At 43.8% G+C, this 23,621-nt stretch overlaps 3 protein-coding genes across 5 annotated transcripts; 2 read left to right on the top strand and 1 right to left on the bottom strand.

The window, feature by feature from the left end:
* Positions 1-421: 421 nt before the first annotated feature.
* LOC307232348 (clustered mitochondria protein homolog) lies at positions 422-13,831 on the top strand. Of its 3 annotated transcripts, none has more exons than XM_080003325.1 (29): positions 422-560; positions 1,515-1,646; positions 2,971-3,074; positions 3,281-3,452; positions 5,204-5,335; positions 5,498-5,652; positions 5,787-5,941; positions 6,087-6,212; positions 6,479-6,611; positions 6,713-6,805; positions 6,919-7,085; positions 7,253-7,435; positions 7,570-8,010; positions 8,568-8,641; positions 8,727-8,831; positions 9,094-9,194; positions 9,271-9,423; positions 9,519-9,581; positions 9,739-9,971; positions 10,062-10,146; positions 10,280-10,433; positions 11,052-11,191; positions 11,407-11,487; positions 11,706-11,831; positions 11,970-12,079; positions 12,173-12,266; positions 12,344-12,469; positions 12,572-12,645; positions 12,742-13,831. In XM_080003325.1, exons 2-29 carry the CDS (start codon positions 1,592-1,594, stop codon positions 13,388-13,390), a joined length of 4,284 nt encoding a protein of 1,427 aa, XP_079859451.1. In that variant the 5' UTR covers positions 422-560; positions 1,515-1,591; the 3' UTR covers positions 13,391-13,831. The 3 variants fall into 3 exon arrangements, with proteins under 3 accessions (XP_079859451.1, XP_079859453.1, XP_079859452.1); XM_080003327.1 differs by lacking the exon at positions 422-560 and adding an exon at positions 1,249-1,362; XM_080003326.1 differs by lacking the exon at positions 422-560 and having other exon boundaries at positions 1,414-1,646.
* A 186-nt stretch (positions 13,832-14,017) lies between these two features.
* On the bottom strand, positions 14,018-16,057 carry srrd (SRR1 domain containing). Its single transcript, XM_080003328.1, has 6 exons — positions 15,870-16,057; positions 15,709-15,749; positions 15,109-15,320; positions 14,923-15,021; positions 14,676-14,827; positions 14,018-14,579 (listed from the first exon to the last, which is right to left on the bottom strand). Exons 1-6 carry the CDS (start codon positions 16,010-16,012, stop codon positions 14,339-14,341), a joined length of 888 nt encoding a protein of 295 aa, XP_079859454.1. The 5' UTR covers positions 16,013-16,057; the 3' UTR covers positions 14,018-14,338.
* A 782-nt stretch (positions 16,058-16,839) lies between these two features.
* tfip11 (tuftelin interacting protein 11) lies at positions 16,840-23,595 on the top strand. Its single transcript, XM_080004647.1, has 15 exons — positions 16,840-16,953; positions 17,535-17,754; positions 17,875-18,049; positions 18,129-18,282; positions 18,842-18,969; positions 19,066-19,227; positions 19,521-19,712; positions 20,419-20,598; positions 20,701-20,835; positions 20,988-21,091; positions 21,500-21,668; positions 21,799-22,042; positions 22,180-22,322; positions 22,483-22,648; positions 23,111-23,595. The coding sequence occupies exons 2-15, from the start codon at positions 17,546-17,548 to the stop codon at positions 23,455-23,457; spliced, it is 2,508 nt and encodes an 835-aa protein (XP_079860773.1). The 5' UTR covers positions 16,840-16,953; positions 17,535-17,545; the 3' UTR covers positions 23,458-23,595.
* The last annotated feature ends 26 nt before the right edge of the window (positions 23,596-23,621 follow it).

Raw genomic sequence — 23,621 nt, forward strand, 5'->3', positions numbered from 1 at the left:
GGCAAAACATAATATTAACTTTGATCGTAATTTTCTCAAAGATATAGAGAAAAATATTGCGAGAATTACTTTCTGGGATCCACAGTGAGCGGTCTTCTGCCTAAATAAATTATTTTGACGGAATTTAAAAATTCTTGGGAGAATTCCACTCGCAACTCAGAGCCATCTGACTCCCCTGAGTCTCGTTCGTCGGTCACCAGGAGCGCTCCCACGCTCCTACGAGCCCTAACACCAACTGAATCAAACGAACGAAGAGGAGGAAAACCGAACGTCTCTTTTTTATTTTTTTTGTTTTACGTGCGTAAAGAACCGAATCCAACAAAAGAGTCGAACTGTGAGACGGCAGCACGGTCAAACGTCATCGACGACACGCCCACCCCGCGGCCCAAGGCTCGCATGACGTCACGGCCCCGTAAGGCTTGGGGGGATCAAAGCGGCGCGCCGCAGGAGAGCCAAGGTCTGCGCCCGAACGAGAGGAATTTGCCAATCGGCGTCCTCAAAATAGTCCCGGGTCGTCTCCTCCGCCGGGGAATCGAGCTCGGAAAGTTCGAGAGTCTCAGGTATGTGCGAGGTGCGCGAACTTTATTAGCAGCGGAACACACGAACAACGCGCGTTCGCAAAAAAAAGTTCCGGAGCCTGCCTGTTTTCCTTTCGCGTCGATGCGCGTTATTCATTTATATCATCTGCAATCTGTGTTCTGCTGATTGCAAACGGTGACGCATCGTCGCGTCCGCTCGAGATGCCACGCGAGTTTGAACCCGACTCGAGCCGCTCCAGTGTCATGATGTCGGGGTAACGTTGGAGATGCATAGATCGGGATCGGAATGTGTTTATTGGGCAAAGTACAGTTTTCACACACGGGGAATTGTCTTGCGATAGTTGGTGCGTCGTAGTGAAGACCGACGAGCAGCATAAAAAATATATATATTTATATATATATACATTTATATATATATATATATGGATATAGTTGGATTTCTGTGCAAGATAAATAATATGGAAACATAGAAATGGACATGGATAATAATCAGATGAGTAATATGACAGTCTTTCCTGAATCCTCGATGTAATTGTACATAATACTAGTACTAATACACTCCATACACACTACTTGACACTTGAGTTTTCATAGAGGGAGGAGCGAGCAGAAGACAGGGGAGTGGAACATGCCAGGGAAGAGGGGAGGGGAGGGGGGGGGGGGGGAAGTGAGTGAAGTTGGAATGAACTGACACACCCAGCCCGACAAAGTGAGTTTCTTTTCGAGAGAAGGAGTAGTGAGACTAGTGTTGAGCAATCGGAGGGTGTGGCCTCCATACAAAAGGAGCAAACAGATAAACGGAGTTGACACGGCGAAAGAAAAGGTGCAGGAATCGCGGTCCTGAACCGACATGCTTACGCTGTCATTCTGCTGCACACACACACACACACACACACCCACCATCCCGGTGCATATACTCCACCTCTTCCAGTCATTTTCTTTCTCTCTCGCTCTGTTTCACCCTCTCCTGAGAAGCCTTCCAGCAGTTTGAAGCGAGTAACGGGACAGCTTCCAAACACAGGACATTCAAGAGAAAACCCCAGCGGGCCGTTATGAGGGACAAAGTGAGGAGAACAGGGGGAGGTGGAAGACATCAGACCAAGACTGGTAAGAAATCCCTGAAATGCATAGTTTCATTTGCTTTTCTTTTTATATTCCCTTTTTTGCTTTTGGTGCCCTTCTCTGAGTTTTAGGAAGGTGGGAGATTTAGCACGGCACTGCCGATCCGAACATCGGTGCTGCTCCCTGCTTCGGCCAAAAGCTTCCAATTATTGTATTTCCGCAGGAAAAAATAAATACATACTGTAGGTGGAAATATTTGACAAGTTTATCTGTTGTCGAACAATGAATTCCTTTCAATGACTTCCGCTCTGCATTTCAGCTCTGCGCTGCTCCAAGTGCAGGGCTCTGCAAAACCACTCACGAGAGAGAGAGAGAGAGAGAGAGAGAGAGAGAGAGAGAGAGAGAGAGAGAGAGAGAGAGAGAGAGAGAGAGAGAGAGAGAGAGAGAGAGAGAGAGAGAGAGAGAGAGAGAGAGAGAGAGAGAGAGAGAGAGAGAGAGAGAGATTTGTTTGGTCCGTTGGCCTTTCTCTACATTAGTATGCACTAAGGTGCCTCTTCCATCAACAGACCATATGGGGTGAAACAGAAAGGTGATTGACAGGTTATGCCAGTTTACGTTATTTATCTGAGGGAGGTCCTGACCTTTCGCATGGTCGTTAAACCATGATGCTGGCCATTCGTGCGGTATCTAGTAGTGCATTAGTTACAAAACAAAGTATCAGCTGAAAGCGTAGTGTGTAGTCTTTGGTGGTAGTTTATAGTAGTAATTCGGCAGCTCTGGCAGGGGGGGGGGGCAGATGGCCCAAGGCCTGAAGAGAGGAGGGGCCACTCCTCAGCCAATTACACACAGGGAAAGGTTTTTGCTGGGTGTTTTCCAGATGTAAAATAGTCCCAGATTGCACTGGTATTTACAAAGGTGTTACATCTTAGTGTGTGTGCGTGTGTGTGTTTGTGGCATTCTGATGCTTCCACATGCCAGCGTTAGGTGCGGTTGTCCCCTCACCCTCAGAGGACAGGAAGCCTGTGGGCAAATTCAAAATGTTTAGTCACACTACAACTTGACGAACACGCTGAGTCCTGTCTTGGGCCTCTCTTTGTGTGTCCGTGTGTGTCTGTGCACATATTGGTGACACACCCTTCTTTCACTTTCTCACACATTTTGTGCATTTACTCAGATTCACCCCCCCCCCACACACACACACACACACACGCCCGCACGTACACATAATCCCACCAAAAGGGAATCCGCCGTTCTACCAAGGCCTGCGAATGAAGTCTTCGCCTTTTGATCGATTTCGCCGTTTATCTCCTTATAAAAGGTTTGTACGTTTTTTTGTTTTTGTCTTTTTTTTTTTATTTGTCCTCGCCAGATGCAGCCCCAGCTTTTAAAGAGCTGGTTGATATGAAGATGGTGGACGACACATCGTTTCCTGTGAAGATTCAGGGGGCGGGCGTAGAGCCGTTTGAGATGCAGGTACAAACATAAAAGCGAGGGGAACTTTTCAACAGGAGTTATCCCCCCCCCCCCCCCCCCCTTTCCACTCTTCTCTTGTCATAAGCGGTGCGCAGATGACACCGATCAAGGGTGGGCGGCAATTTCCCGTGATTTGTGTTGTACTCACGTCTGGTGGCATAGTTTGATGTCCGTGTATCGGTATTTCCCTCACCCTGTCCTTCTAGGTGCATCGTTTTTGGCTGGTTCAGGATGCAATCATGGCCGTCCTGGCTAGAGAGGAGGTGTGCCCGCGCTCCAGCCTGTCGATGGCCCTCGCTGGTGCCACTCTGGACCCTCTGACGGAACTGCAGAGTCTGAAGGGGCTCAAACCAGGAGCTACACTCCGCCTGGTCGAAGGTAGCGTCGCTCACGTTCGCTTTGCTTGTTGAACTAATCAGCATGATTGGAAGGGGGGGGAAATCAAGTACTAAATTCACACGACTTGTTGCAGGGTTTTGTGTGTTTTGTCAACCAAACCGCATGACTGTCTTCTCTTATCTTTGCATTGCACTGACAGAGTAGAACAAAAGGCTTTAAAATAACAACACAATAGAAACAATTCCCCTGCGTTGTGAAATTACAGTCGTATTAGTGTAGGCTGTTGTTGAAGGCACTCCCATTTACTATGCAAACAGATTCGCAACTTGAGCAGGATTCAAGATCAACATCAACATCACGATTAAGTATATTCAACCTTGGTTAAGAATGTTGTTCAGCAAAATAGTTTTATAGAGCAAATTATTATTAATATTATTTTTTTTTTAAAGCTTGTTCAGCATATTTGCGATCTCTCGCAAGATGCAATTGTTCTGTTGGTTTGGCAGCAATTCTGCAAATATAACTGAGAATCATGTAAACCAAACTATGTTGGTATGTTTTATATGTATATGTACCGACACAGTTTATGTGTATTATTTATATATTCATTCCTACATAAATTTTTAATTATCAGACTTCAGTGGGCCATTAAAATTTTTTTTTCCATAGTAGCTGTGGCAGCAAAGCTCACAGTGTGTACCACCTAGCAACTTCCTGCATATCTTCCTGATATGCAACCGTATTGTTAGAGCCAATATTTATCCGGGACAATGCCTTTCCGAATCGGCAGCTGTGTGGATGGTTTCTTGGAAGACGTCCTTCAATTGCTTTCGACCACTGTGCCAAGTCTGTGATAGTCTATCGAATGCTTGTCTACCGTATTTTCCTTATCTGGAAGCTAGACAAACATTAACGTACAAACAGTTAGTAGGCAGGTATTCTTTCATCTACATTGGGTAGATATGGGCACTGGATATAGGACCATGGCCAAAAATCTTTTTTTTTTTTTTTTTAAACCTGTTATCACTAGTATGATAATAACCTCATGATTTTCTGAACTTTGGTCTTAAAATTAAACATCCATTTAAAAATATCTGGCATCTCTCTCTAGTATTTCTAATTATATTCTTATTAACCCGAATCAGCCTTCACACCGACTCCAAGATCACTCTCAGTTGTGTGCGAGAGGACAATTGCAAGCATTACTCCGAGGTTATGGCATCTGTGTGCCAAGCCGTTAACTTTTCTCTCAACTTACCGTGATAAACAGTGAGGGGGGAAAAAGAACAGCCCTACAGCCCATTCTTTAATAAATGCCCTGATGGATTTGAGCTTGAGAAACAGGCGTGTGTGTGATTTGATTTGCTTGTTTTATAAGGTGTTTTGGGTTAGATAAATAGTCCAGGTCCAAGTGAATTCTTTTTTTTTTTTTTTTTTTTGGGGCGGGGGTGATGTTCTTTACATAATCTTGTATTATTCAACACAAACAAATCCCTCCTGATACTGATGATTCGTCCTGAATTAAGCAAACCAAGAATAATTTGTGATTTAGCACCACTATCTGACCTTGTTCCTTTAACACATTGATAAAAATTACCAAATGCTGTAAACAAGATGTGAATTTTCTTTTTTACCATTCTATTTCATAGAATCATATTGTCTAGCTTTAGTAAGAAGGTGGGTGTGGGTGTGGGTGTGTGTCCAAATTCCAACAAATCATTCGCTGCTGAGCTGACAGCTCAAACAGGACTTGTCTAACTTTCCTCTCACTGTGTCGTGTGCCGTTCCAGAGCCTTATTCTCCTCGCTCAGCCCGGCTCCACCTGTGCCGCGTGCTGGAGCTGCTTCGGGAATCGGGACCCCAGGACGCGCTACAAGAAGGACGCTCGCCCAGTTTGCTGGAAACCGTCGCACACACCCCAGGTGTGCGCACACACACACACACACACACACACACACACACACACACACGACACAGGCAAACGCCAATTAGAAAAGGTCAAAGGAAGATATGAAAATAGGGCTGATCTTTGTGTTAAGAAAAAAAAAAAAAAAAAAACTCCACTTCACTTTTTTTTCCTGCAGACTCTGGCTCGATTAATGGAAAGAATTTGAAACGCTCTTCAAGCAACACAAAAACAGATCCCGCCAGCCAGGATGGATGCCCTCCTGAGTACCTTCTTCCCGGATCGCTGGAGAGACCGCTGATGGCACTGCTGCCGCACAGCTCTCAGCCGGAGGTACGCGCAAACCTGGAACCTTATTTATTTACCTTCTAGATTAACTCGTTTTGGAAGAACAATCGAAAATAAGACCAAAGTCAGGTTCATATGAAACACATGGACAACCTGCGGCTTTGCATTTCTCCATCCAGAGACCCAGCTATCTGAGGGATGTGTCTCTCAGCTGTTGGAATCCGCCCCCTGGGAACAGGAAGTTGCAGGGAGACTTCCTGTACATCACGGTGGTGACCCTGGAAGGAAGCCGCCATGACATTACATCATGTCCGAGAGGGTTCTATGTCAATAAGTAGGGAGAATTTTATTTTTGTTGCGGTGTTTGTATTGTCTTCGTTGCTTATTGAAATGGGTCTTTGTCTTCCTTGAATTAATTATTGTTCAAGTCCTAAAAATTGTAATTTTCCCCCCACGCTTTTTGCACTTCTGTATTTCAGGTCTACAGAGGAATCGTTTGATTTTCGACCTGCCCAGTCTACGCCGGTTTTCCACTGTTTTACCGACCTGCTCTGTCACATCAGCCCCGCATTCAAACAAGCCCTCACCACTCTCAAAAGCAACAGGTAACACGAAACACGTGGTTTACCGTGCCAGCTTTTGAATTATTCTGCTGTTCTACGAGTGATTTCAAGAGCGGGTGAAACCCAATCTGAGCATCCAAACATTGATACTTGTACTGATTGACTTAAAGACCGATATAATCAATTGGTGTTGGAAACATCCAATCACACATTACTTAAAATTCTAAAGTGATTTAAACTTCCAACAGGACAATGAATGCCACCTTAACCCGAAAATGTGTGATCTGGTTTGTTCTCTTCCGCTGTAGGTCTCATTTACTTGAAGTGGAGGTGCTACCCACTCCCTACCGAACCCTGAACTGGCTGGGACCGTCCTGCGCTTCCAAGACACACAAAAATTCCTTCAGCAGGCTCGGGGTAGATGATCAGGCAACAACACAGGTACAGCCCACAGGGTATATATATATAGGTAAATGTATCTTATTTGTGTGTCGTTGTGCTTTGCCGGTGTAAATGTGTTTGTTTATTGTGTTTGTGTTTAGGCTCCAGATTGGAATGAAGAGTTGCAAGCAGCAAGAGATCTTCCCCAAGGAAGCCTGGAGGAGAGGCTGCAGAGAGACAGAGCTCTGCTCCAGGTCTGCCATAAAATCCTTCCAGCAAGATATTCCACGCTCGGCGGGTGTTTTGTTACTGAAATCACCCTTCCTCTCTCCCCCTTTTCTACACTTTTTTTTTTTTTCCTCCTCAGGTGAACAGCGCCTTCGTATGGGCTGTGACTCAGGGGGCTGAGACCGTGATGGATGGCTTTGTTGAGCCAGTCAATGGGAACCCCGAAGATCCTGCCTTCCTTTGGGGGGGTTTGTTCATGAGCCAGGGGTCAGCAAGTGTGACACTGGGTGGAGAAAGAGGCCGGAGGTGAGAAAGACGAAAGTGTGTAAGCAGGGTAGACCTACAAAAAAATGTTGGAGAAAAATATTGCCAAATAGGAGCAAGTCATTAAGTTTGTCCGAATTAATAAACGGTCACCTGTCACAACTTCACGGTGCGGACTGGACTTTAAATGTGTTCTCCTCTGCCTGTAGGGCTGCTCAGAGGCTGGAGCTGGCAGGGGTACAGGCGTATAATGACCTTGAGGGGGCGCCGCAGGGGCTACACACTCTACCCACAGCCACCGTGGACTACAGAGGTGTGCGTCTGTCTGCCCAGGGCCTGGCCCCGGGCTTGGAAGGCTCAGAGCAGAACCAGGAGTCTTCCTCTCCCTCAAGGTTCCCTCTCACGATCCCTTGGCTGCTTTCCGTTTTACCAAATCAAGTAGAGGCCTTTGACGTCTCAGATGTTCGGCTTCCCCTTTCTCCTTTTTCATCGTTTTTTGGTCATTTGGTTTGTTTTTTTTTGCCAGGGGATTGCTGTACGGAGCGAACGCCGGGCCCCAGGAGTCTCCCCATCGTAGGCAGCTCTTACAGCTCTTGGCCCAGGCTGCCAAAGCTCTTTCCCTTCAGAGGCACGCTGTTGTTGCTCCCAACGGTCACCAGGTACCTCTGTTTACCTCGGTGGATGCCCAAGGGCTGCTTGGGGCCGACGGCAGGCTCTACCTCCTGGACCTGTTCAGGACTCTCCCGGCAGATGCCAACTTCTGTCCGGAGGCGGAGGGAGAAGGTCCAGAACTGGCCGGAGAGGAAGAGGTGAAAGACGGCTGCTGTGAGGAAGAGGAGAGCTCGAAACGTGTCAAATCAGAAGGCTGGCCGGAGAACTACCACACAGAGTCGGGGCTGCCGAGGAGCTTTCTTCACAACCTCTGTCGGCTGAGGCGAGAGCTGCTGCAAGCCTTCATAGAGCACAAGTGAGAGCTCCTCTCGGGTTATATGCGAAGAAAATGTTCTTAACGTTTTACTTCTCTGTTGAAAACACATCTTTTCTCTTTGTCTTTTGTAAGAGTAAATAATGTAATGCTATTAAAAATGACTTTTAGGAGGATTTAAATGTATATTTAATACAACACAGTCAATTAATTCTATTATATAATTATAGGACCCAGAATCGCGATTGTGGCGCCTCCCCTTGTGGCTGCAGCGCGAGCACCTTGTGTCGATTACGCACATTTTGGTATTTTTTAATATTTTTAGAGCTTATAGAGCTTATTGTGCGTAATCACCGGGTGTCATGACATTTCACTGCATATATGTATGACCGTATGTATATGTATGTGACAAATAATCTCTTGAACTTGAACTTGTGTTTTACATGCGTTTGGTTTTGCGTTCTTCACGTAAGTTGTTGTCAATACTGGATGTTTTTAGATGTGCTTAATAAGTGAATGTATTGGTTCTTGAACTTTTTTGAGTGCCTTATTTCCTTAAAAATCAACTCTATTCTTTGTGTCCACTCTCTTTTTGTCAGACATACCCAGTTTACAACACGTGTGAGGGAGCTGATGGACGAGAATGGAGGCTTTGAAGAATGTGCAACTGCAGGTAATTATAGTGTTACAAAGAGATAAGAAGTAAATAACAATACATTTTAAATTTTTTTAAATTTTTAATGATGTTTTAAATGCAGGCGACGCTCGATCCACAAAAGCAGTGCGCGCTGCCTGTAAGGATGTCGGCTCACTGAGCGAGATCATTTTCGAAATGCGCTTCAATCCCAACACCTTTTCTACAGGTACAAAGAGAAATCTCTCTCTCTCTCTCTCTCTCTCTCTCTCTCTCTCTCTCTCTCTCTCTCTCTCTCTCTCTCTCTCTCTCTCTCTCTCTCTCTCTCTCTCTCTCTCTCTCTCTCTCTCTCTCTCTCTCTCTCTCTCTCTCTCTCTCTCTCTCTCTCTCTCTCTCTCTCTCTCTCTCTCTCTCTCTCTCTCTTTCATTCATTCATTCATTCATTCATTAAAAGAGCATATATTATAAACGTCTCTGCTTTATTTATTCAGGAGTGTCGTTTCCTAGTTGTGACAGTAAGGTCACCAAGCTGCATGAGAAACTATTGAGAGAAGCTGCAGCTTTCATCACAAAGGAACAGATCCCTTCCATTGTAAGAGGATCGCTCCTCCACATTTTGTACGTCTGTTGTAAACGAGGAACAAGCTCACTGTGTGTGGTGTGTGCAGGTGGAATGCTGGCTGCAGGGTAATGACGTGCCCGTGGATGGAGCTTCACTGAAACAAGCGTTACACCACAAAGGCGTCAATCTCCGATACCTCGGTCACATGCTTGATGCCGTCAGCCACTCAGAGCGCAAGGAGCACCTGAGGCACATAACGGTGCGCTGCCATTATTGTCGGAAGTAAAATGTACTCTCAGTAATGTAATGTATTTTACTGCCGTCTTTATAATGCCAATTGTCTCCCTTTATCAGAGACTGATCATTGGGGAAATTGTGGTCCGTTCAACAAGAAGAATATTTAACAGTTTTCTTCAGGTATTTTACTTTCAACATAGTTCAGATTCCATCTTATTGTCCATTCATTTGTGTCCTGCTCACAATACCAGGCTTCATTGTTGATGATTGCAAAATTTGCTTATGTGTACTATAAAAATATATATTTTAATGACTTTACTTTGGTCCTGTTTTGTAGGGTGTGGAGGTGTCCAGTCTTTCGGGAGCAGTCAGTCACTTCCTCTGTTGTCTACTGGTCCCCCACTTCAGTCCCACCTCCTCAGGGGAGGACACGAAGAAGAAATCGAGGCGTCGCGGGCGAGGTGCCGGAGTGTCTGAAAGCACGCCATGGAGCACGCTTACTGGGACGGAGCTGTGGAACCTGGTTTGTCAGGACGCGGCAGAAACATACGCCATCACTGAACGCTTAGGGTGAGGACACGGCCCTGTGTTTTTTTCAGTTGGGACGTTTCAATGGTGATTTGAGGCGTTGAGAATAACTGTCTTGTTCTCTTGTGACAGCCCTGGTCCAAACCACCTAGTGGAGCGGTATGGACTGCAAAAGATCTCTCTGCTGAGGGAGTTCTGTCTGAAAACTGGAGTACAGGTATAATTTATTTCATATAGCTAATACATGTCAACTATCATTGCATATAACTGCATTATATTTTGCAATGTCTATACAAAAAAAACTGTATTGCACTTAAATCCAATACATCATATGTACATGTCAATGACAGTTGAGACTGAGAGACTACTGCCTCGACAACCAAAGTAAAGCACCCATTGGTCCTGATGACGTGCTCAACATTTTCCCTGTGGTCAAGCATGTCCAAATGCCCATCACTGATGCCTCCAAAGCATTCCATGCCGCACAGAACTTCATTCAGAAAGGTTGGGAGAAAGCCTTAAACTTTGAAAAATACAGTTGGGTTGTCTTTAATAGAGCTTGAAAGAATGTGAAACCGTCTAAAAGACGCAAAGACACAAAATAAATCAGATTTGGTCCCATTCCCACAGACACAGGTCACCTGGAAACAACAAATGAGCTTCTTAGAGAGAGGACTATTGTTTGCGTCACCTGTGTAGGATAATGATGAAAGACGATCATAATAATAAACAATCATGAAGATCATTTTCCTCTCTCACCAGCCATAATGTGTGTATCTGATAACTAAGTCTCAGTCCGTGTAATCTTAAAAGATGAAAATACTTTTTGTACTCTTGAGGGGTCCCTGACATATCTGTAGACACCGCCTACATTTTGTTGCCTTAGTCAATGAGAAACCGGGCTCAGAAGGGACTCAGTCCGGCCACTACATTTTTCACATGCCCTAGTTTGAGGGAGTTTTTGCAGATGTGATTTAAAAAAATATAGGGTAAAAGTATTTTTTTCGGTAAAACAAATTACAGTAAAAATATATATTAATTTTCCTGTTACTATTATCAGTGTATGCGTGTTTGACTCTTTGTTTGACTTTTTTACAAATGACCTATCCGTTCCAATTAAAGGTTTGCTGGAACAGGCCCATGGGTGTCTGAAAGAAGCATCCTACCTGTTCGGAAGAGTGTGTGACGAGCTCCACCCGGACGCCTGCCATTGCCTCAGCCTGTTGGCCAAGGTCACCTTCATCCAGGGACAGGCTGCAGAGGTAGGCCTTACCTTCAACTCTACTTCTTGAATTTTAGTTTTAAAGTAATTGCTGACACCTTATAACTCTTCATTCTAATAAAAAAAAATGCTAATAACACATGTATGTTGAAAGCACATATACACATTGTTTATTGTATATTAATTAAGCACTTTAAGTACATCTGGGGGTGTTTCCTTTAATCTTGTGGTTAATGTTACTTCTCCATGCTCTAGGCCCGCAGCATTCAACTCAAAGCGGTGGTCATCAGCGAGAGAGTGCTCGGCTTTGACCATCCCAACACCATCCAGCAATACGTGAGTCCAAAAAAATAAAAACTCCAAGTCACTCTTCTATCAAGAATTTAAGGAGCCTTTTTTTGATAACTGATTCTATTCTATGGTAGAATTGTTAAATGCCTATCCTATGCCTAAGGATGGGGCCCATGTGTGGCAGGAAAAAACAGACACAGACAGTAGTATTTGTGCCTGTTCTTGCTGTAGTTTTCTTATTGTTGGTATATTTTATGTTGCAGGTTTTTCTGGGCGTGTATATGTATGCAGGAGGGGAGAACGTCCTGGCCCAGAAATGCCTTCTCAGGGCTCGTCACCTCATACTGACAATCCACGGAGAGGACCACCCTTACACCGCCACACTGGATGTAGGTCAACAACAACTGAAAATCACAATCTGAATTCCTGCTCTCAACATTTAATGCCTTTGGTTAGCCTGTTGTAAAGGTTTTTAGGAGTAACAAATTACTTGGTTTTTTTTGGGGGGGGGGATTTTTTCCCCATAGGGTTGTCTTGGGTTGGTTCTGACCGGAGAACAAGCCGAACAATTCCTGCAGAATGCGCTTAGAATCAACACTTCCTTCTTTGGCGCCATGGATCTCCATACAGCACTCAAGTAATTTTGTCATACCTGTACCACATATAGCACATAATATAGCAAGCCGCCAACGCTGTGATTCTCTCTCTCTCTCTCTCTCTCTCTCTCTAGTCAGCACCTGCTGTCCCAGTGCATGTGCACGAAAGGAGACTATCGATCCGCCATGAACTATGAGAAAGAGGCCTTCACTGCCTTTTCCAGCATGGTCAGTACTCCTCTCTGTGCTCATGGGGAAGTGTGATTGTTGTGCATGTGCTATCTGACATTCCCGCTGTCTTTCAGTTTGGTGACGATCACCCTCAAACACACTGCAGCTCAGAGTTCCTGCGCACCATTACCCAGCAGGCAGTGCGGGTAGAACGCTCTCTCCGGCAGGCAGGACCTGACCAGACAGAGCAAACAGTAGAGGTAAGCTTATCATAATATAGTTAGGTAAACAACTTAAAGAACTTGGGTTTATTTAAATATTAGAGTGTTGTGTATTCATCTCTCTGGGCGATCTTTCTTCAGTGTCTCACCCCCACAACTGAAACCATCCTAGAACAGCTGGTTCTGGTAACAGGGATCAAAACAAATGCAAACAGGTCAGTAGTATCTGAAAATATTATATTTGACCCATATTTGATAAGTCAAATGTGTGTCATTATCTAAACAATCATAAATGTATTGTTTCTTCTTAGTAATAAGCTCCAGGAGTTTAAAAAGAAGCTTTTGGAACTGAAGGCAGCAGAGGCAAAGAAATTGATTGATTCGCCTGTCAACTCCAAGATGGAAAAGGGAGAGATAATGTGTGATCAGGAAGTAGTGAGCCTGGAGGACATAAAGAGTGGCGAGAGCCCAGCTGTGGAGAAGGACCACAATGGTCCAGAGATCCAGCAAATGGCAATGGCCTCAGAGGGAAACTCCAACACAGAACCGCCTGTCACTGATCATACCGGGCAACCTTCTGAACAGATTCAAAATGAAGAGAAAACACCAATAGAAAACGGTCTCCATAGTGGTAGCGACCCGGCGGAGGCTGAGCTCAAAGGCACGGTGAATGGAGACACAAATTTTAGCTCCACAGAAGATGATACCAAAACTCCCATGGCAGATGAAGAAGAGGGAGTCTCATATGATGAGGCTGAAGAGCCCGAGATGACATTGAACAAAAAGGAGCAGTCAAGTTCAAACGAGATCAGTCCCGGTGTAAATGGAACACTCGACGCCCATGCTGCCGAATCAGAGACTGAAAATAAAGAGGACTCGGCAGATGTCATTTCAAAATCTACGATGGTGAACGGTTCAGAACACAGTGATATAACGGTTAATGGAGAAGCAGGGATGTAGTAGTAAATGGAGCAGCAGAAGGGAGTGTCACAGCCAATTGAATCATTCAAGCTTGAGAGTGATCCAAACTTTTAAGAGCTAATGTTTCCCCACATCAATTTTATATGCTTTAACTTTTGAGTCTGCCTCCCTCTCAAGCCCTCTCAGAATGTAACTTTTATAAAAAGGGTCAAATAAACTTGACCCAACTTAAGATTTTTCCTGCGTCTGTTGATACAGGAGGGAGAATTATTTTTATTTTTTTCCCCGTGCAGGAGGTATGGACTAGCAACTAACAGGATCTTTATTCCATGACTACTTGCTGAATGTAGAAGTGATTGTACTGGGAAAGGGATGTCCTTATGACAGTTTTCTTTTTTTTTTTTTCAATAAATGTTTTACTCACACAACCATGAGTGTATTCAATGTAAGGCATTGCGGAACATAACATGGCATCTTAGAGACGATAATGATCCAGTTAGGTGGCATAGGTGCATCAGTTGGGGTGAGGTAAATTGACTGTCTATCCAATATTTTTGGGTTCCAAAGCAAGTTTGTTGAGTCGGTTTAAAGAATTGAGATACCAATAACAATTTAAAACATTCAATGAAAATACAGTTTTAAAGTTATAATTCTTAAAAATTGCAATTAAAAGAAAACACACTACCTGTGATAGCAGACACAACACTATGAATGGCATAGAGCAGAGGATGTGTATTAAATATCAAAAATGCAAAAACAAAGTTTTCAGTTTAAACGGACTTCTCGCCCTCTCTTTAACAGTTTGCTTGGATTTCAGTCAAGTGCTCAACTGTACCTAATCCACTTCAGAGCTTTGGGTCCAATGCAGCAGAATTGCAGTTTTATGAGTCAATTCCCAAAAGAGGAACTCAACTCGCTTAGAAATAAAAAGTATAAATTGCAGCAATAAAATCCGAGCTGTTGTCCAGTTTGTTTGCAGCACTTTTCTCAGCTTTGTTTATCTTTCAGTATGATTTCCAGAACAGGGCAGTGCTCATACTGTGGCTCAGGTGGCTCTGCCCAGGTGAGTGGTGGGAGTTTGCTGAGGCTGCTGGTGGGAAATGTGATGATGGCCGTGTCATTAAATACATCCTGCAGACGAGACGGACAGGGCAGGCTTCTTTCCTCACACACAGCCACAGCCTGAGTAATATAGCTGTAATCTCGCTGGAATTCTCTTTCAATCATTCTAATTGGAGGACAGAAAGCAGAGATTAGCCTTCATTCAACAATTTGTTTAATAATGTCATCATATACATACTGTACAGTATATATACAAACACACCTGTTTTGTATGCCAGTGAAGCTGTTCCCGATAACTGTCAGCAGAGGCAAGGTTTCTATATTCCAGTTCCTCCATAGCAGGTTGTTATAAAGGGCTTTCCCACAGTGCATCAGATAGAAGAGGGTGGGCTTTGTTGTTAATCGTTTCCCTTCCTGGCCAACAAATGGAAGCAGTAAAAAAACAGAGGTTTGATATCATCTGGTCTACCCCTATTTCCAACCTTAACAAGGTGAAAATACTGATTTACCTCATTCTCTTCAAGCACAGTTAGGCCCAGCCCTCTCAATACATCCTTTTCTCCTGCAGAGAACACAGGGTCAAACACACAGCAGTGCCTCGGCGGTATCTAGGAGGAGGAGGGCAGTGTGGCACAGCGCTTGGATCAGGGTTCCACGAACACAGACAAACTACAATTAGATGTGCATTCTCTTACCTGTAGCGTGTCAAGCAGCAACAGCAACATGGCCAGCTGGTAGCGAGATGAAACACAGGAGGAGAACGATCCCAGACCATAACAAACACACTCTTGCTCTGGAACTGTTCCATCATCCTTGTTGTTCTCCAGCCGATTGGTGAGCGTCTCAGAAACCAAATCATCTGCTGGGGGTTTTGAGGAAGCTGTTGACGCGGACAGCAACAGCAGCTCTGAAGAGAATCATGTTGCTGGGTTTAAAGGACTGTTTCCATCGAGCCACTATGTCAACTCAATTAAAGCAACACTCAATGCAAAGAATGAAACAGGTTTTATTTTAAGAGTAATATGTTGCTCAAATGTCAACCTGTGCAACTCCGACTTTATTGCCAGAGTATGCTTCAACAAACAACAAATTACTTTTTTCATGCAGGACCTAGAGAAAATACAGTAAATGGTCAAAGTGTGTGTGTGTGTGTGTATATTTACACACAATAACACTGCACTAATAGTATATAGGTAAGTCTATATTGTACAGGATTTATTTAGTGATTTATCTGATCTATTTACTCATGAGAGCCCACAGTATATCCACTGAGGCATAGTGTGCATGATGATCACCTTTCCACTCCTGCCAAAAGTCTTCAGACTTCAACTCAGACCTGCAGGATAATAACGCAAGACTGAATTCACTGCTCTATGTATTTCCTGCGACGATCTGCGGTTAAAGGGGCATGTGTCATTATTTAGTGACGTCGTCATATCTACACGGGTCCCCTCACTGTGTCTCTCTGACTCTCCGAAGGGTTCTCCGGGGGTCCATCTCCTCCTGCCGGGCGGGGTTCGCCGCCCCGGGTGGCTGTGCTCTCCGCGCTGTCCCCTTTCTGCGCCGGGCCACCTGCCACTGCCCTCCGCTATCCGACATGTTTTCTAACGTGTCGGGTAGACCGACGGAGACGCTAACCGCCTCCAAACGAAACCAGCGACCCCAAAGACGCCTGCCGCGAAACCAAATCACCGTGGGACGCCGAGACCGGATTGATTTGAAGGGGACGCGTCTTTTCACGACACTTCCTGTTGTCGTCGCCACAACCGGAAACAGAAAAAGGTAAACAAAGATTAGACAAATTTAGCTTGTTTTATTGTTCTCCAATATCTCCAGTTTTGCGCATGCATCTCTATGTTATTCCACCAATTACTCCCAATTTGAGAATCAATATTTAGATGCGTTGGTTTTTAGGGGACAACGAACGACGAACCTTCCTTTAACCAAATTCTTTTCTATCTCCATAGAAAAAAATAGATTTAAATACAAATATACAAACACAATACTATACAAATATTGCACACATGTGCTCAACATAATGGTATACAAAGAAACGAGAATATGAAATAAACACCGTTAGGACAAATAGGCTTCACAAATATAATCCTGATGGAAAAAAAAAATAATAAACGAAAAAACATTATTTGTCTTCAAAGAGTTCACCATACAGTTTGACGGTTTCATTCCTCTTTTTTTAGTGTCCACGAGTTTTTGAATTAATATATTTTTTCGGTTCACATAAAACACATTGCAATTGGGGTTACCTTTTATTATTCTGCATTTATGTATGTGAAATGTACCATAGAGAATCAATAAGTAAGAATTCAATGTTGTATTTATCGCGTTGAACTTGTGCGTAATGACGTCTTTCACCTTTAACCTCACAAATCACTTCCGGGAGCTCCGTGACGACCAGGCTTCGACGAGCGGCCGTTGCTGTCGGTTGTCGGTCTCCAGCTTTCCATCCCTAAATATCATCATTGCTTCGAAGGAAAGCGTTTCTAATTCATATTCTTCGGCTACGGGGGACGTTCCCGCAGGTACTCGATATTTAACCGATCGCATGTTTAGACCGCTGAGTTCACGTTGACTATCGTTATGCTAACAACAGTTAGCATGTCTTTCATTAATTCTATCGATGCAATTATTTAAACATTTCTGTTTCTCAGCTGCATTCAAATTTAGCCTTTGTTCTTTTTATGCCAAATAGTATAAGCCTATAACACTGTTTATACTCATCCACCGTATGAAGAAGAAACATTTATTGGCATTGACCATTGGAACATTTCAATTCAGGTTCACGGTTAAACAGCCAACTTGTGGAAATGCACTCAACTCGCATTTTATTTGTGGCAACAAATGCAAGCTGATGAGTTTGTATAATCGGGATCAGACAATTATATGATCCAAAATGGCAAAGTTCTTGTTGTGTGACTGCTGAAACGCAAGTTGTTGTGCTTAATATTAAATTTTAATAAAATTACGAATATTTGAGCTTGGACTCTTATAACTACAATCCACTATTGTATATCAAATGAAAATGATCGAAATACAAATTTTATATACCTCATTTAGCACTTGAAATTTGATCTTCGTAATCTATTCACATTTCCCCGATCAGGATACCCAGGCATGTCCATGTCCCACCTGTATGGACGAAGAGGGGGTGAAGAGGAGGACGGGGTGGAGGTGGAAAGTTTCGAGGTGACGGACTGGGACCTAGCTAATGAGTTCAACCCAGAGCGCCACAGACACAGACAGACCAAGGAGCAGGCCACCTACGGCATCTGGGCTAGCAGAGACTCTGATGACGATGAGAGACCGAGCTTCGGAGGCAAAAGGTACAGCATGAACCATGTCCTGTTACAACCCCATCCCATCCTGAAAAAAATAACAATATAATCACTGACATAATCCATCATGATTTACTCTATCCTGCCCTTTTTTTTTTTTTTATAAAGGTCTAAGGACTACACGGCTCCAGTGAACTTTGTGAGTGGAGGTCTTCGTCATACTGCAGCAGAAGAGAAGCAGCTGCGACAAAAAGACGAAGGAGACTCTGATAACTCTGATGACGATGAGGGTCCTGTTCCACCTCCACGCCCTCGTGGGGGTGCACCCAAGAAACTTCAGATGGTATTTTTTTTTTTGTGTGTGTGTCTTCCTGATTATTTTAAATCAACTTGCATCAATACATCATTTTTTCTTTTACTAGAGTGGTCAATTCCGTGGAAACCAGAGATTTGCTGGTGGCATAAGAACAGGACAAAACCTAGGAAGCTGGGAGAAGCACACTAAAGGGATTGGACAGAAACTTCTACAGAAGATGGGCTACCAAGCAGGCAAAGGCCTGGGCAAGAATGCACAAGGTGGGTTCTGGTGATCAGAGAAAGCCATTTTGACATAATATATAGGGCTGTACCCGACTCAGAATTTTGTCAGTCAAAGGGTTTCGGCTGTCCAATGCTAATATTTGACTATTCAGCGACGGGGGCCGGGGGGGGGGGGGGGGGTGTTATTTAGTTTAGTTGTGTTATTTGGAGGAATGCGGCACGGCTGTCGGGGCGTACGGAAAGCTGTGTAGGCGTCTGTGTCCGGACGTGGACTATTCACACATATCAACATATATGTTTATGATTCCCCTTATTTATAATTCCTCATTGATTTATCCTTGTGCATTTTTGTAAACTTTGTCTGTTTTATCCTGTTATTGTAGTGCACACTGACAAATCAAATCAAAACAAAACAAAAAAAAAAAAAGCGACTGCTTGACTTAGAAGAATCTCAGTCGGCTGATGAGTTTCCGACGGATGATTCAACTTGTCGACCTTTAGGGGGCAGCAATAAAAATATATAAGATGTGGATCAATGGCAATTTCCTAGGTGTAAATAAATTGCAGACTTTTTTTAATACTCTCGTTGCTGTAGGCATTCTAAACCCGATTGAGGCGAAGATTCGCAAGGGTAAGGGAGCGGTGGGTGCCTATGGGAACGAACGAACCCAGCAAAGTCTTCAGGACTTTCCCGTGGTGGACTCTGAAGAGGAGGAGGAGAAGGTAGATCCTGAAAGGATATCACGTTTGTCACTTTTATCCACCAGTATTATTTGGCATTATTTAGAGCTGTCTTGTCACACACATATGTCTGTGCAGGAGTTCCAGAAGGAGCTTGGCCAGTGGCGTAGGGATCCCGCAGGTACCGCAGGCAAGAAAAAGCCCAAGTATTCCTACAGGACTATAGAGGAGCTGAAGGCTAAAGGCAAGATGGCTGGTCGAACCACACACACACCTGCTGGAGAGTTGACACATGTTAAGGTGAGTTAGAAAGGACTCACACTTAGACTCTTGTTGTTTAAAAAGTCATGCACATATTTAAGGAGTGTTCTTATGGGATTACAGCCATGATTCTCTGTGCCTGCCTTTAGCTTTGCTAGTGTAATGAATACAATTCCACTTTGCGATAAGTAGAGCGTAATTGGATCGAAGCTTCTTGTTCTGTGGCGCTCATGATTTGTTCTAAAGAATGTCAGCTGCTGGTTGTGCCTGGCTTTGTCTGCAGTTTCTTTTAATTGTTAATAATCCTCCTTATCTCCTCTTCTTGTCCTCAGGTAATAGATATGACGGGAAAAGAGCAGAAAGTGTACTACAGTTACAGTCAGATGACCAACAAGCACAGTGTTCCAGATGAGGCTCCACCAGGCATGTCTGCACGGGATCAGAAGGGAACTGGCTTTGCTCTTCCAGAGCTAGAACACAACTTGCAGCTCCTGATAGACCTCACAGAACAGGACATATTGCAGGTATGGGGTAACCATGAATCCATTTTGAAACCTTCCTCTATCAGATGCCATGTGATAGCAGTCATTTCACATACTTTAGATGAGGGATGCAACGGTACAGTGGGCTCACAGTTGGGTACGTGTCATTGTTTTGGGGCCACGGTAACTGTACGGTTTCAGTATCTTTATATTCAAGATTTTTAATAATAAAGATAATAAAGAGGGACACCGCCATCCCAGGGGTTGTTTTCCCACTGCACCTTGATTGATTGCACACTTTACTAAAACATTTCTGTGTCGTTTTATCTCGTGTTTCCATCAAAAAAGGCTTGCGTAGCCATGCGCAGTTTAAAAAGAAAAAAAAAAAAAGACCTCCCCAAAGGGAAATGCCGCACGGACCCGATGCGATTGACGTGGCCGGGGAAGCTCCAACAGTGGATTCAATAGGAAGTAGCACTTACGCCGCGACGTGCCCGTACACTTGCTAAGGCGTCCAGTGGACTTCTACTGTAATACCGAGGCTCACGTGTGCGTATTGAACCGTAGAGTACCGAACAGTTCGATAACATACTGTGTAGCGTTACTGTAGATATACCCACAAACGATTCACTTTTCTGTCTACCTTGTCTACCTCTGTCTACCTTTTCTGTCTACCCTGTCTAATGTTTTGCCTCTTCCTCTCCATCTCCCATTTCCTTTCTCCATCATCACTTCATCCCTCCTGAAGTCTGCAAGGCGTCTGCAGCACGAGAGAGACGTAGTTGTGTCTCTGAGCCACGAGTCCTCCACCCTGCGGACCAGGCTGGAGGCGGAACAAGACTCCATCCAGAGGATGGAGGCTGTGCTGGAACTGGTGGAACGCTTTGACTCTGTAGACGCCCCACCAGGGGAGAGGCCCAACCTGCAGGTACATGAACACACACACACACACACACACCTGTGTCATGCAACTCTCAACCACATCTTAATTGACTAATTTATCTGTACACTTACCTTATTCTTTATTCAGGAGTGTGCTCAAATATTTGAGACCTTGCAGACAGACTATTATGAAGAGTACAAGATGATGGGTTTGGGAGACTTGGCTGTGGCTGTGGTTCATCCTTTACTCAAAGAGAAACTCCGCACCTGGGACCCTCTCAAAGTAAATTACTTCATTTCGCTGCCTATGGGTTAACTTAATTAATGATGTTTATCAATGCTCAATGGGTAATTGTGTTGTTTAGTTAATTAGACACTACCTGTTTTAACTAGACACTAGAACTCGTAATTTTACATCTTTTTTTATTATTGTAGGACAGTAATTATTGTCTGGAAGAGGTTGGTCAGTGGCGAGCTATACTGGAATCCAGGCAACTCCACTCCAGTACCCCAGATGCCAACATGGATCCTTACCACAGGTACGTTACGCACATTACAAATACGGGTAAACTATGTACGGAAATTATGCATAGCAAAAAAGTGTGTGTGTATAAGCAAGCTTATTGCATGGAGAGTAATAGATTTCAATAAGGAAATTGGATAGTGGGCATCTTGAAGAAAACCAAGGATAAAACTTTCTTCTTTATTTTCTTTTTTTAAATGATCACTTCTTTCAGACCATAGGTACAGACAATCACTAAACTGAATTGAACAGAGCAACAAACATATTTGTTACATGCTCTCATCCCAATGAACAACCTTTTTTTGATATGTAGTTAATGGGCCAGTATTTTAGAGTATCTTATTGGGATGTTGTTTATTTTTGAGCAATTTTCCAATAAAGTCTAAAACTGGTCCACTTGTATCTTGGATCTGTACGTTTCCAGACTGCTCTGGGAAGTGTGGATTCCAGTGATCCAGACCTGTGTGTCGGGCTGGCAGCCTCGTATAGAGGGTCCCATGGTGGACTTTGTGGAAGATTGGGCTCCACTGCTGCCTCTGTGGATAATGGATCACCTGCTGGAGCAGCTCATCTTGCCACGGCTACAGAGAGAGGCAAGATGCAAACACTCAAACTGTCAATCAGTGCATGAATTCACATCAACTGTATAGCTCTTCTGCACTCTGTATCTCTTACCATTTTTTGTCTTCTTTTTTTGTTTATTTATGTATTTATTTTTTTAAGGTTGATAGTTGGAACCCTCTTACTGATACGGTGCCAATCGATTCCTGGATCCATCGTTGGTTGCCTCTGCTTCAGTCACGCTTAGAGCCGCTTTACCCGCCCATCCGTAGCAAACTCGCTAATGCGCTGCAGCGGTGGCATCCAAGTGACAGCTCTGCCCGCCTCATTCTGCAACCGTGGAAAGACGTGTTCTCCCCGGGAGCCTGGGAGGCCTTCATGGTTAAAAACATCACCCCTAAACTTGGTATGATCCTATATGGGAAATTATTAATACATTGACTAGTAATGACTACCGACCAGCACTTCACTACTACTGTGCTAATTAGAAAAAAAAAGAAAAAGTTTCCAAACAGGTTTACCATCTCTGCTTTGCTTCCTCAGGTCTGTGTCTTGCGGATCTAGTTATTAATCCACACCAGCAGCAGATGGATCCATTCAACTGGGTGATGGACTGGGAGGGCATGCTGTCGCCCTCCAGCCTTGTGTCCCTGCTAGACAAAAACTTCTTCCCCAAGTGGCTGCAGGTTGGTGAACTCAGTGGATAGGGAGTAGAGGCTTACTGATATGTTAGTTTACCCCCATTTATCTTTTTATGTACTTAACTCATTTTGAGAAATGCATATTTTTCCTCCTCGTGTTTATCTCCCTCCCCCGTCTTGTGTTTGTACGGTGACTTTCTCTTAGGTTTTGCTTTCATGGCTGAGCAACAATCCTAATATTGAGGAAATCACCAAGTGGTACCTCGGGTGGAAGACCATGTTCAGTGATATGCTGTTGGCCCAACCACTCATCAAGGACAAATTCAACGAGGCGCTGGACATGATGAACCGCGCTGTTTCCTCGGGCATGGGTTCGTATTACTCATGTACCCACTAACACACACACACACACATATTATACAAATGTATATACCACAGATGCCCAACATTTTTTATACATTTTGTGAAATGTAAAAAAAAAAAAAAAGTATGAGTGAGAAACAGCCGTGTCTCTTGTAAATAAAACACTGTGTGGCTGTCTGTGATGATTGTAGGCTGAAGGATTTAGTTATTTTCTAAACCAACTCCTCTGCCTAAAAATATTTATCTAAACCGATGCTTTGTCTTCTTGATAGTTAACTCTTTCTACATGCTCTATGCTTTTTCCATATGTATCTGGTTATGAAAGAATTGTGTATCCTTTATATAAACACACAGATTCAGGGTGTGCAGATGAATTTGTGCATTATTCTTTTTTTATTTTATTTATTTTTTTATTACTGTTCCAAAATATTGCTAACCATAACACTCTATGCCCTCCTTGGTTTCTTTAGGTGGATATATGCAGCCAGGTGCAAGAGAAAATATTGCATATCTCACGCAGACAGAGAGACGAAAGGACTTCCAGTATGAAGCCTTGCAGGAGCGCAGGGATGCTGAAAGTGTGGCTCAAAGGGGTGTCAGTGCTGGTCTGCCTACCAACTTTAAAAGCCTGATCAAGACGAAGGCAGACGAGAATAACATTGTTTTCATCCCCCTGGCGGGGAAACACCACAAGGGCAACCAGCTATACACCTTTGGCCGTATTGTCATCTACATGGACAGAGGCGTTGTTTTTGTGCAAGGAGAGAAGACCTGGGTCCCCACATCTTTACAGAGTTTGATAGATATGGCCAAATGAGTAGGAACCGAAAATGTTGCCATATTGGGCTTAAAGAATAGTGTGAAAGGAAGATATATTTTTTAATTAAATGTTTAACTTTTGTCCTGTTATGCTTTGTCAATTTTTGTCGATCCTGAATAAATGTATTTGACATGATGAGCTCTATTGTATTATTTGCCTGC

Source organism: Zeus faber (genome assembly GCF_960531495.2).
Source record: "Zeus faber genome assembly, chromosome: 7".
Taxonomy (NCBI): Eukaryota; Metazoa; Chordata; class Actinopteri; order Zeiformes; family Zeidae; genus Zeus; species Zeus faber.